The sequence below is a fragment of the Magallana gigas genome, chromosome 2, assembly GCF_963853765.1.
Source record: "Magallana gigas chromosome 2, xbMagGiga1.1, whole genome shotgun sequence".
Lineage (NCBI taxonomy): Eukaryota > Metazoa > Mollusca > Bivalvia > Ostreida > Ostreidae > Magallana > Magallana gigas.
In genome coordinates, this window is record NC_088854.1 from 49,271,680 (window position 1) to 49,286,122 (window position 14,443).

Here is a 14,443-nt window from a genome sequence, read left to right on the forward strand (position 1 = left end):
AAGTTGTGTCTGTTTAATTTCAGCAAACAAACTGCAACTTTATAAACATGAAAAATTGAAAGTTTTAACTTCAAAAATAAACAAAACACATTATATAATTTACAAAATAGAAAATTAAGCATCTTTTCACAATTTCGTCTGCTTTGGATCAACGATCAACATTTACGGCAAGGCTGGCTGTTCCAATTCCAGGAATAATTAAAACGAATATATAGGCCTATACACTTTCAATGCTGTTCAAATGTGTTGACCAATGAGTTTTAAATTAACACACGCACATGATTAGTCATCAAAATAAGCATCGTAAAGCAAAGCTATGAGAAGTGCATCAACTCCTTTGGCGTTTTCTAAGCGGTATATCATTTATGTACATGCACCTGATCACTGGCTATAGTCTGTCTCAAGATATTTATGCAGCATATTTGGACGATTTAAAAAAAAATACACATACCTGTGAAAGAAGTGCACTTGTAATAGTTGAAAGGGATAATTTCCAAGATAATTTCATTGACACATTATCAACTGTCACTCAGAAAAATTCACAGGAACGAAAACAGATTCCTTACGGAGATTTATAATGGGGAATGTTTACATTTTTACTCCATTCGGAATACACTCGGAATACATCGCGCAATTTTTGAACGTTATCATGTGGGCTTGCTGCAATACAAAATCTCCGTAGACATCACATTTTTTAGCATTGTATTGAAACCTGATACGCTAACAGGGGCGTTTCGACTGAGAAATCTTGGAAATTTTTTATACTTTTGAATGAACATCGTTTGAACCCAGAGGTATTTATAAATGTCAAGCAATTAAGCAAAACGTGAATCCAAGATATCTTGGGACAGACTATATCTATTGTTACCACAACATTTACAAAAGTCGCACATACATACTATCCTTTCTCGACAAGTCAACTATTTTCCTCCACGACCGCGTCTTCTTGCACGGTTATGCAAAGTTGCATATTCAAGTGATCTTATACTCACATTAAAGCCAGTTTTAACGAACCCTGCTGCACAGTGAATAAATTGCATGTATTTCCTTTCCGCTTTCAATTCAGCTGGTTCAGATTTCAACTCTCTATTTGTATTTAATCCATTAAATTCAGCTCAATAGCTCGGCATCAGCTGAAGGCGCATCCATTTTGAATATTATATGACACTTCACATTTTATGATTTGAAAATGTTTTATTTAATTATAAGAAATGAATGTAATACTTTTTTCTATTGATCGACCTATCAAAGGAAAAAATGACCGGCAATTTTTTTTATCAATGCTCTATGCGCATTGATGAAGTTCTCCGGTCAATTTAATTTTAACACTTATAATTGTATAAGAAAACCTTATGATCAGACGAGTAGGAACGTGGATTGTAAAGGCAGCTATTATACGCTGACAATGAATGGAGTTCGTTTTCCATGGAGTTTTCATGCACCAAGTTCCAATTGAGTGAATTACCTGAGTAAATATAGCCAAAAGAAAATTTAATATGTTTTGGAGCTGCTCATGCATTTTCGTGTAATTTATTAGTTCACAAACATTCAACATAATTCAAATATTAATTGTGCGTATTTTCAATCACTGAATAATTATTTTTCATAATCAATTTTAATACTGGTAATGTTAAAAATTCATTTTTTATTCCCCTTTTCATACATGACGGAAGCTATCAAATATCACTACTGTTGTCGAATTTTTACATAGGAATATATATATTTACCTATAATAAAAATCTTTTCTGAAAACATTCGGCCAGAAAATCTTTACCTTGTATGGTAGCAGGAAGCATCCTCAGGTAGGGTACATTCAAGTATTTTTTTTTTACATCATGATCCCCAGAGGTAAAGTAGAGTCACAGTAGGGGGGGGGGGGGGGTGGGGGTGGGGGTTCAATTTTTACATAGGAAAATTTAAGGGGAAATATTCTCTAAGAAACCGATCGGCCAGAAAAAACCTGTGTGAAAGCATCCTCGGATAGATTAGATTAAAGTTTAATAAACCATGATCCACAGGAATCAATAAAACAAGTAAAAACAAATAACAAAATAAACAATGAAAGCACTTCTTGTACGTAGATTATACATATTTATTGGAAGCAATGAATCAAAAACCAAACATTTTACAATGATACGATAACATTCATGAATTAATAGAGCAAAATTATTGCTTTCGAAACTATTGGGACTTACTAGCAAAGATTTGAATTAACATAAAAATATTCAACATTACTGGATTTTAAGATTTAACATGAAATATAGTTGATCCCCATCTATTTAATTGGCTAGAAAACTAACATTTCATGTGTCTTCGTGGTGTAGTGAAGGTTACTATGTAACTGAAATACCAGTAAGTGAAATTTAGCTTAGTTTACAGAGGATAATACACTGCCATTCGATATTTTCCTGATACGATCGAGAAGTTGCGATTTTGAATCCTGATCAAGTGACTTATTGATTAAATGGAAGTAACTGATTGCAATAGGAATATACAAAGCAGACTATATCATGAAGAATGTATTCCATATATTTAAAAGGACGAAGGCTCTAAAAATTCAAAACAAATTGTTTTTTATGAAGGATGATTTATTCGGGTGAATTGTTGTTTTTTTTAGATTTCTTGATTTAAATTATATAATATGCTGAATTATAACGTCTTTAATATTTGGACATGTAGATGTTCAATATCTTAGTTAAAAATATTTTTACAATCACTCTTTTTAGTAAAATAGAAATCCATAGAACCGATGCTACATGTATTTTTGATGTGGGAAAGCAGAAATCGTCAAAAAAGTCGTAATTCAATATTAAAGGTGTCCCCTTTGAATGCCAAACCAATATGTTACAGAGAACAAGTAAACGTTGATGTATATTCTTTTCAAGAAAATTGTCATTAGGTAATGTTTTGTGTTATCATATTCTGATCAGATTTAGAATAAAACATTATTGAAGTCTTCAATCAATAGTTATCAAAACAAATTTATTATGATTTTGTCGAGTAGATCATGCCAACATTATAATTGATTTCAAATGTTTTATCATTTCTAAATTCACAAAATTAAATTTGCAAATAAATTCCATGATATCATTTTTGTTTTATATTCAGAAAACTAGAATTGTCTTAAAATTCACTATGCCGGAAGAGGGCAGGGGTAATTTATATCAAAATATCACTTTTACAAGTCAAGAAAATAAAAGTGAAAAATGAAATATATTGTAGACGGCATGAATTAATAAGAAAAATAATTATTTAGCAATGCTTTTACATAACACCATCCTCATCTTTCCTAACAAAACAACAATCATATTTCACAGAGCACTGATATCGTTGGTTTCTTGGTAAGAATCTCCATGTTTTCCTACCATCTGTTCATCAAGATTCCAATTACAAGAACTATCCGAACAGAAATGTCAACTGAAAAAAGTGATGAAAAGGTTGATTATGTAAGCTTTTGAATATGTAATAAGATACTGTAAACCAACTTTTATACAATTGAGGGAAATTTTCACGAAGTAAGCGAGAGCCTCGTCGATGCGAATATTTCTCGCCTAGTTCTAGTGATCAAATGTCTTTCGTTAACTATTTCCCAGATAATCTACCGATTTATCGCAATATTCAATCGCTGTGAACTAGTATGTTTCTGGTGAATTGAGAAATAAGTTGGTTTACAGTATTAATCGATAGTACTTAAGTCTATAAAATAAAAATACAAGATTGATAATTTACATGATTGCTGTGGACTTTTGTTCTCCATTTGATACATGTCTTTGTTGTCATAGACTCTAATTTTAGAAGCAGCAAACTTGGTTTTAACTTCAACGTTTTCAATTCCTCGTCTTTTACGTTTTCCTGAACCTGTTGTAGCTGAGGTTGAAAGTGTAGTTGAAGATGAAGTTGTAGGTTGTTTACACAGTGGCTGCAAAAAATAAGGAAAGTTGCTAATAATTACAAAGCTCTCAAATATCATCTTTTTGATCATTATCACATTCGAGAAAACTGTAATGTCACAAAGACCTCTTTTGTATTTTTCGAAAAAATTCCAACTTCACACTGAATTGTTATGTAGGCACTGTCGGAAAATCGAAAGCCAAACATCTCTGCATAAATTAGCTTCGAAGGTACATTTGGTTTGAAGTCTTGGAGGAGTTCGTCGTTTGGGGTGCAATCAGTGCTGCTAAATAAATAGGTTTTTGGCTATGAATACACAATTAAGTTTTGTAGTATAATTCAAAATTAGTATAAAAATAATATTAAAATATATTCCGTTAAAGTGGTTTCTAATGTGTTAATCTATCGTATGTGAAGAAAATCTCGTTAAAATTGAAGATGTTTGATCGATTAGTGACTACCAAATCTCCTTCAAATTAAAACTTAAACATGTATATAAATAGCGTCCGAAAACATTTCTTCGATCAAGATTTTTGTTGTTCTATAGTCTGAACCAAGTTATTGCTTCCATCACATTTTGATGATTTTTAATAAAAATACACATACCTGTGTAAGAAATACGGTTGAAATCGATAAAAGGGAACATACCAAAGATATCTTCATTGAACAATTATCAATTTTACTCATGAAATTTCACAGGAACGAAAACAAATTTCTTACGGAGATTTATACTGGGAAATGTTTACATCTTTTCTCCATTCGGGAGTACTCGGGATACCTCGTGCAAAATTTCAACGCTATCATCCGAGCTTATTAATGGCTGATGCCAAATCCCCGTAGACTTTCTATTTGGATGTGAATTAAAACCTGAAGCGGTAGAGGGGGCATTTTAAAACAGATAATATGGACATTTTTCATATCAGTGGATGAACGTTGTTTGAGCACAAAGATATTTATGATTATCAAAATACTAAGCAAAAAGTGGTGGAAGCAAAAACTCGAGACAGAGTATAGTCTATGCCGACCCCCTTATAGTAGTATAATTTTAACTTTACGTCATTAATTAAGTAAATGACATTTATTCATTTCTAAAGCTGTTCTAGACTTGTTTTTACTAAGCATAAGATACAAAAAAAATTACAGAATAAAGACAATCAACTTCAAGATAGAAAGACTGCTTTTCTTCGTCTAAACACTATTATCAAAATAAGTACCCAAAGCAAAGACACAATATATAATTAGAAAGAGACTTCCCGCCAATTTAATTTGATACATTTTTCCATGCTTGATTTTACTTGTAATGGTTATCGTTTTATATATATATATATATATATATATATATATATATATATATATATATATATATATATATATATATATATATATATATATATATTGATACAAAAATTATATCTGATAAAAGTCTACTGTTTGAACATAATTAACAAGCACATACCGGTAGTCACTTTAATTACTTTTATTTGTGAACATTTAATAGTTCTGCTTCCCGCTATCTCACCTGTCCCGATTCCATAACTCCACTTTCGTTTGTGTTTGTTGTGTTTGACTGGTGGGGTTCAAACTAGTACCACTATACGCCGTACACCTCAATGGTATCAAGTTATATTCTTTCGCTATAAAAAAAAAAACCTTTTTGAAAAGGGCATATGCAAGTTTATGTTAACTTTTTATTAAATGATCCAGAGGATCCCGACAAGAGACACATTAGCCGCATAAGCTAACTGGCGTAGCAACACTTTTAATACAATGTGTTGCCAAGTACCTTAACTTTTAAAATTGCAATACAAGGATACGTCTACTTGCACATAGCTTTCACTCAAATCAAAGAATATCTTAATCAAAAACTTAGGAGTTGAAACTAGTTTTGTTTTTTAACAATTACATTTTCTCAAAAATGGTTATAAATCAGATTCTGCAAATAATTTTTCTTTGTATTTATGGGTACATGTATAATGTTTATTTGAACTTAAATGTTTTTCTTACACTTACCCATACATCTGATAATTCTTGTATAAATTCTTTTCAATTAAGCAACATATTTGGGGATTATTATAAAGTGTACAATCTTGACCTTTATTATATGTGGGCGGGGTCAATTTTAAATAATGTGCTCATATTTCAATTTTACAAATGACATTCTTTATTTACTTTAGTTTTTTTTCTGTTTATATGTTTTACATGTAGAAGAACAATCCCTAAATAATTCTGACCCAGGATATTATGGTATAAAAAAATAGAAATGTATCTTTCTACGGTGGCTTACTTCTTTATTGATGGTACAAACACTGTAAAAGCCTCCATTCGTTATAGCAAATCGATATTGCAATTGATCAGTTTGAGCTCTTTCGGTAATTAAAAGGGTGTACAAACAGATGATTCTTACTAGCTACACATTCATATATGGAATTTACTGGTCTCGGTAAATCGAATCCACAAAGCCATGAGCGAAGTGATCATAACTGAACAACTGATCAATAAGAAATATGTCAATTGTATCTCACGGGTTTTATTGTTAATTAAAAATGATAGACAATACCTCCGTTAAAAGATATAGTTGATAATAGTTTAAAAATAAATTGCCCTTTTTCCCTTTTTAATTACCGTGCACATTCCCTTCTGTGCTTGTCAAGGGTTTTTAAATTTCTCAAATTAATTTTAAATCTTCTATATTTTCTAGAATCTCACTCTCAACGAAAAATACCCTTTTTGTCATGGGGACTTAAAAATAACATTTTTATAAATGATCCGTTTGGCCTCATCCAAAGAATGAATGAAGTTCATTAGCTTAGAAAAAGGAACCCAGGGGTCACTTCGCTCACCTGAGCTACACTGGTCTTAACTCTTATCGAATCAGAGAAATGGTATCAAATAGAAAAATCGCATGATAATTAAATGTATACAATTTAAGTAGTATCTTGTTAAAAGTATTAAATATCAAGCCATTTTTGTTTTTATGTTTAAAAAATATTTGTATATTCATTCATATGTAAACCCCTCCCCAATTTTGGACTCTACCTGCTAACGGGGATTATGATTTAAACAAATCGGAATCTACACTACCTGAGGATGTACAAGTTTCGGCTTTTTTTTTTGCCAAATGATTTTCGAGAAGATTTTCAAAAAAAAAATTCTCTGTTTATTTGCAAGTAAAAATTCAAAACTTTGCTGTGGCACCACACTTCAACGTTCGGCATTTTGACTGAACGGTTTTATAATAAAAATAATTTTAAAAATGTATCGTGCACCTTCATTCCTATAAAACCATAACCCCTTCCGTTTTGGCCGGAGATCATGATTTTTTCAAATAGGAATCTATATTACTTGAAGATGTCTTAAATTCTTTTTGCAAAAAAGATTTTTAAAGGTTTTTAAAAATTCTATCATTTTTAAAAAAAATGTTTACAGCTAATGACCACAATGACGATAATAACACAAAATAAAGCTTACATGAATCCATAAAATTTACCGGTTTGATCAATTCAGAATATAAACTATCTGATGATGTTTGCATAGTAATAATTTACTGATGCATTGTAGTTCTTTAGAAGATGTTTAAACATTTTCTTTATTTTTTATGTTTGTACTTTAATTGTCACGGTTTTAACAATTAATATTTACTTCTACAGAGTATGGTTCCCTTTATTTCTTACGAAAACATAGTTAATTCATAGCTCTATAGACTAAGACTGAAATTTACCCGCCCCGTTTTTTGATTGGTCAAAACTCTACAGCGACCTAAGAAAACTCATGGACTGCACGACATAATCATGATCATGTCAGACTTACAATGTAAATATTCCCATAGGAGACATCTTGGCTGTTTCTTTTAGATAACGTACATATGTACATTAAGAGTAATATGGTGAATTTTACTTACTTTTTACAATCAATTTATTAATTTGTTAAAAGAAAGCTGTAAACATAAACAATAAAATGCTTTATTTGATGATTCATGCAAGTTATGAAGGTGGCGATCATTGCAGAAAAAAATTACATAACCCGCGGAAGCGGTATTTTTTCTACATTGTCGACACCTTCATATCCCGAATGAATCACCAAAGAAACTATTTTATTGTTTAGATAAAACTTTCAAATTGGAGGAGCTATGATCTAGATATTGGTATTTCTGGTGCAGTATTTTTTGGGTTTTTTTTTTTAGGGGGGGGGGGTTAGAGGTTGAGAATATATGTCCTATTTTTATCGTTTCCTATTTATTTTCCAGTAAGAAAGATTTTGGCCATTTATGTTAAAACATGGAAGTGAAAGTTTAAAGACAGGCGGACAACAAAAAGCATTTCACCATGAAAGTGACGAATTAAGAAACACAATTACTTTTGATTTGACAACACCAATTCTAATTAGATAACACAAGCTTAGTTTTTTAACCATTGATCTTGTGGTATAGGATTGGTGTTGTAAGATCAAGATTATTTGTGTTCGTTAATTCGTTATTTTCATGTAAAACACTAAAGTGTAAAGCAACCTCTTTTTTGAAATACATGTATATATTCGGATATAATCATATATCCAAAATATTGACACGCATGGCTAAACTAAATGCAAAATTACATTTTTATAAGGAGATCGGGTAACATTCAGCCTCCTCAAACTAGGTTAACTATACCCATCATCATTAGATTGCCGGTGTATATGTGTAGATCAGAGAAACATAAACAACACTTACTTCCTTTATACTCGAGAAACATAAAGAATTCATCTCCGACATATATGGTGTTGATATCGGGAGAGTTTATATCATTGACAGCCTTGAATCGCATCTCGACGCCGTCCACTTCTATCTTGTTCTTTGCCAAAACGTTAAATTCACTGTATAAAACACAAATCAACTGCAGATTTATTGTATTTTTAGTTTTCTGTTTAAATAGAACACATGTTTTGGTTTAAATCTGTTGTTTTCACTAAGCTTGGAATTTTTTGTGTTGGGTATTACATGTATATATGCCTGTACAAGCATTTCAAAAACCTCAAATTTTACATTATGTCTAATTGCGTCTTGACTTGCTACTTGGAAATGACTAAAAATCAACGTTAATTGTTTTTTGTCCAATTATTATTACAATAGGTTATTTTACATAATCATATTGTTTCCTTTTAAAATATAAACAAATATATTGAAAATGAATATCTTATTTTACCAACTAATGTGATAATTCTGAGTATATAAGTAACTAAAAAAATCTAAGGTAAATAAAATAATGTACATGTACATCTATCGATAAAACGATGCAAGGAACTAACAGTTTTCTGAAAAAATAAAAACGCTTCTCTCATGGCGTGAACCTTGTGACGTAAAATTTCAAATCGAGCTAAATTGGCTAAATTAAAAAAAATCGTCAAAGTATATAATATTTATTGAATTCTCACTCAAAAACTGGAAAAGTACCTATGCGATCATAGTAAACTTATCAGGATACTATTCATTCAGATAGATCTAAAAATATAAAAAACATCGAACCTTTTACGATTATAAATAATTATTACATACTAAAAAGTAAAAAAAAAAAATACAGCAGGTAAGAAAAAGCATTTTCGTATGGGAAACCATAATATAAAAATGCAATACCCCTGTAAAACAGAAACTATATAGCTCTATACAAAAAGGGTTCCGTATTTTGACTGTTGGACTGGAACTGTTAGATTGGAACTGTTAAAATCGACTGTAAAAAAAGACTGTTGACCGGTGACGTCATATTCCGCTAAAACGAGATAAATTAGTAGGGGTATAACAAAACAATTGTTGACTGTGTCTCGGGCAAACAGTTAGACTGTGGGACCGGTGTAATGAAGAATAATGACCCCCGTAGAATAATGACCGGGGGTCATTTTTCGACGTAGAATAATGACCCCCCTAGCTGAAGAATAATTGGATTTTTCTGAAGAAAAAAGACCCAGGTGTTATTTTTCTTCATGTTTAACATGAAGAAAAATGACCCCCATAAAAAATGACCCCCCCCCCCCCGTAAACATGAATAGAAATTGGTTACCCCGTATCCAAGATATGACTTTGAAATTACTTTATTTTTTACTCTGTTCAACTGATTTTGAAGTTATAAACACCGAACTTGTAAATAAATCGCTGTATATAGTTTGTCATATCCGTAGCAAGTACACGCAAAACACCCTTACATTGCCACAAATTGATTGTTAATAGTTACTTCACTTTTCTTGTCGACATACGGCGAGAAATGACGCAAATAAAGAAAAATTCATACACAATGAGGATATTGTTTGATCATTAACTAACGATAATCATTTAAGAATAATTGTTGTAATAATTAAAGCAATATTCATTGGTGAATGAATTGTCAATCGAAGAATGATACATGTATATATCTTTATGGAAAAAGACTAAGGGGGCAGGTAACGTAGGAATAAGAATACTTCTTATTTACATTTCTTGGGGAAAGTGATTTTTAAAAAATCTTCTGCGTTACTTTTGTTTTCTTCTACGTATAACATGAACATCAATATTCTAAACATCTATGATATTGTATCATACAGTACTGTATAATATGATATTGGTTTCTGTAATATAGAATTATATAACATGAAATAGATAATAGCTTGCATAGTTGATTTAACTATATTATAAATAAAACGCAGAGGTTGCTTTATATGCAGAGCCTGATCTCCATTATCAAGGATGCCAAAGAAATCTCCTACCTCACTCAAACCTGCTTAATAGATAGATGTGGTTGTTGTTAAATGATACAACATGATTCCTATGATATAGTATTGTATGATATGAAACACTATTGTTTAATAGGATACAATATAATACAATATGTTTTATTGTAAAACGTTATATGATACGATAAAATATTGTATCAATTTTTTTTTATATGTTATGATATGCTATTGTATCATGATTATTTTGTATAGTATTGTATATTATGATACAATATTGTATAATATTATATTGCATTATTAAATAATTTTAATCACACGATACTATTACATATGATATTGCAATATGTAATATTGCATCCTATGATATAATATTGTATATTCTATGATATTGTATCATACAGTATTGTATAATATAATATTGCTTTCTGTAATATAGAATTATATAACATGAAATTGTATATATGATATTGTAATATTAAAAATTATGGTATCATACGATATTGTATATTATATGATATTGGTTTATATGATATATTATCATATCACATGAAATTGTATTTTATGATGTTGTAATATATATTATTGTATCATATGATGCAATGTGCATAATGATTTTATGATATATTATTTCACTTATTCTATGATATTGTATCATTTGATATGATACATTTTTGTATCAAATCATATAATACAATATCATATTATGTATCAAATATGATACAATATCATACAATACAATAACATACTATTATATTTACATTTCCTTTTTTTCACTCTATTAAATTGCATTGGTTAGTTTGAATGATATTTACACACAACACAGAAGACCCAATCACCAAATCTGGTGCGTATGAATACATTCAATATTCATTCGGTATTTCTAGAAGAACAAGAACTGACTCTTCTTGCTACTTCAAACCGGATTACGACCTGATATTATACTTATGCTGATAAATATTTCATTGATGTAAATATATCTTGACAGTTAAATGAATTCAATTGATTAATTTCTTAGTATACCAAGAGTAAATTCATTTAATTACAGAAAGAAAAATAAAATTGTGTTATAAGCATATTTCGGCCGTTCCAGTGGCCATTCCGTTAATATCGCATTATTCGTTGAATAAGACAGAGCTTTTTAAAAATAAATCATATTTGCGGGAAGAAAATACATGTTTAAGAAACGTAAATATAAGCATTGAATCATTATTTTTTGAAAGATGTGGTCTCATAACTGCAACAATGAGTGCAAACAAATTATCATAACGCGCTAGCACTTGTTATTCAATTTGTATGCACACACCGTTGCAGTTATGAGACCACATATTTCAAAAAATAATGATTCAATGCTTCATTATACAATATAATATCATATGTTTCTATGTTATGATGTATCATTCCAATATTATATTGTTTCATATAATACTATATTGTATTATTTTTTATGATATTGTATTATTTGATCAAATACAATAATGTATAACACAATACAATGTCATATCATACGTTACAATATCATATCTCACAATTTTTTACGGGTATTTTATGGTATTTTATGATATATGTTGTAAGAATGATAGGATTTAATTTTAATTTTATATTATTGTATTGATTAACATATGAACAAATGATTATCATACAATTTTTTAAGAGATGATATACGATATTGTGTCAATGCAGAATCCATGAATATCCAAGATTATAAAGGATGGTTTTCATATAATTTGATAAAGGTGGTCTCATAAAGGTGATGCCTCATGAAGGTGATGCCTCGTCTCGGTGAGCTTTGTAATCTGTGATTACCTATGTTTCATAATTGCAGAGCTAATTTCCATCGTTTAAAGGGTTCCTAGGCATATTTTGGAAATTTTATTTTTATAAAATTTATAAAATTAAATTATTCAGGGGGATAGGGTCCGGACTCCCTCTCCCGTTTTACTGCGTGAAATTATTAATATTGAATTTTCCGGGGGGACGGACCCCCTCTCCCCCTCTAGATCCATGCATGAGCAAGAAGTGTCGCATAATGAAATTAGATTGTTACTGTGTTTGGTCGATGGTAAACAGACGGCTGGTAAGTGACAGGAGTATGGAAGTGCATATGTACACATTATGGCGGACATTACATTTTGTATGGAGTAGATAATGATTAGGCATAGCTAGGACTGGTAAGCATATATGTTACATGTTACATGTTGCTGAATGCAATCAAAAAAGGCGAAGGCGAAGGTGCGAAGATGCGAAGGCCAGAGTGCGAAGTTGGTAAGGAGCGATAGTAGTATCGCTCCTTCGCCTTCGCACCTTCGCACTTTAGGCATCACACCTTCGCGCTTCGTCGTCGCATCTTCGCACTTTTGCTCCTTCGCCTTCGCACTATCGCCTTTGTTATAACGGAAGGATTTTTATTTTCTAAGATACACCGCTTCTTTCACTTTAAGTTTATTTGAATATGAATTATAATTTCTGTTACTTTCTGTAAACTGCAGCAATAAAAATTACAATAGTGTAAAGACTATTTCACAAATAATAAAAAAAAATATACTGAAAAACTTTAATCTACAAGGGGGTCATTATTCTATAGGGGTCACTTTTCTTCATGTGGAGTGTGCTCATTTTTATGAAAATGACACTTATTCTTCAGGCAAAGGGGTCATTTTTCTACGTAGAATAATGACCGGGGGGTCATTTTTCTGCGTAGAATAATGACCGGGGGGTCATTATTCTACGTAGAAAAATGACCCCCGGTCATTATTCTACGGGGGTCATTATTCTTCATTACACCGGCTCGCAAACTGTTGCCCACGGCCTTGGGCGACAGTTTGCGAGCCGGTGTTATATAGTACCTTTTCCCCTAGCCACCCCCCCCCCCCGGAAAAATGGCTATACAGCAGTGTTCCCCCTGGAAAAATGGCTATATAGCAGTTTTTCCCCCACGGAAAGCTGACTATATAGTGGGGTTTCCCCCTTTTTATAGCCAGATTACCCCCACAGAAAACCTTCTATGTAATAGATTTTCCCCAATTTTTTACATTCCGGTCATGTTTATGGCGGACTATTCGTGGCAATAATTTGCAATAACTGATATGATATTAATTTTTCATAATAAAGGATAATTATTATATTTATTAATACATAGAGTAAAATACATGGTTTTTTCACCTCTGATATGAACAAAGGCACGCGCCTTCATAACATTCCTGTGTCATCACTATTTATTTTACCTTTTGTTACACCTTTTACACGGATTTCGGAATACCTCTAATCTTTTCCATCTAATCCATGCTTATCTACAGTCTTGACTTCGACGTTATGACATTGACATTTTTCACAGAACACGTCAGAATACATTTGAGTGAAAATATGCCGGTTTGGAACTCTAATTTTCCCATGTATTATCATCTATGTATAAGCTCCTCCCAGGAAACTAACTGACTAATCTTGACTTAATTTTGTAGAGGAAGGGAATAAGAATAAATTAATACCGTAAGAATTGACGATCTTAAATAAAATCGTATATTTCAACTTCTAAATATCAAACGAGAGAAAGGGTGCAATGATATGACGAGAAACTGGAATGTTTTACTTCGATTGATGGGGTTCTAAATCATAGGTAAGGGGTATTATAATTGATTATGTATTAAAGGCATGTGTAAAGTTAGTATTTACAATTTTGTTTTAAAGTCCGCATGTTCATATTTATGTCTTTAAGCACATTTTTTACGAAATGCGAGGTTTTATGATGTAAACATTTTTTTTTAAATGTAACTTTACAACCAAAACAAAGTCGGTATTTTTGCTGGTTACTTTGTAAAATGTGAAATGGAGCCTGAACTAACCTTATGTATATATCATCATTCACTGTGTGCTAATGCAACTTGGT

At 31.1% G+C, this 14,443-nt stretch overlaps 1 protein-coding gene across 1 annotated transcript in view; it reads right to left on the minus strand.

Annotated features, from left to right (window-relative positions):
• Positions 1–3,248: 3,248 nt before the first annotated feature.
• LOC117686226 (uncharacterized) overlaps positions 3,249–14,443 on the minus strand; it is a 38,826-nt gene continuing 27,631 nt past the window's right edge. The window contains exons 3-7 of the mRNA XM_034460940.2: positions 8,597–8,739; positions 5,411–5,525; positions 4,018–4,177; positions 3,730–3,919; positions 3,249–3,417 (exon numbers count right to left, since the gene is read on the minus strand). Of these exons, the coding sequence (XP_034316831.2) occupies positions 3,362–3,417; positions 3,730–3,919; positions 4,018–4,177; positions 5,411–5,525; positions 8,597–8,690 (615 nt within the window). The 5' untranslated portion in view covers positions 8,691–8,739 and the 3' untranslated portion in view covers positions 3,249–3,361. The remainder of the gene's footprint in view (positions 3,418–3,729; positions 3,920–4,017; positions 4,178–5,410; positions 5,526–8,596; positions 8,740–14,443) is intronic.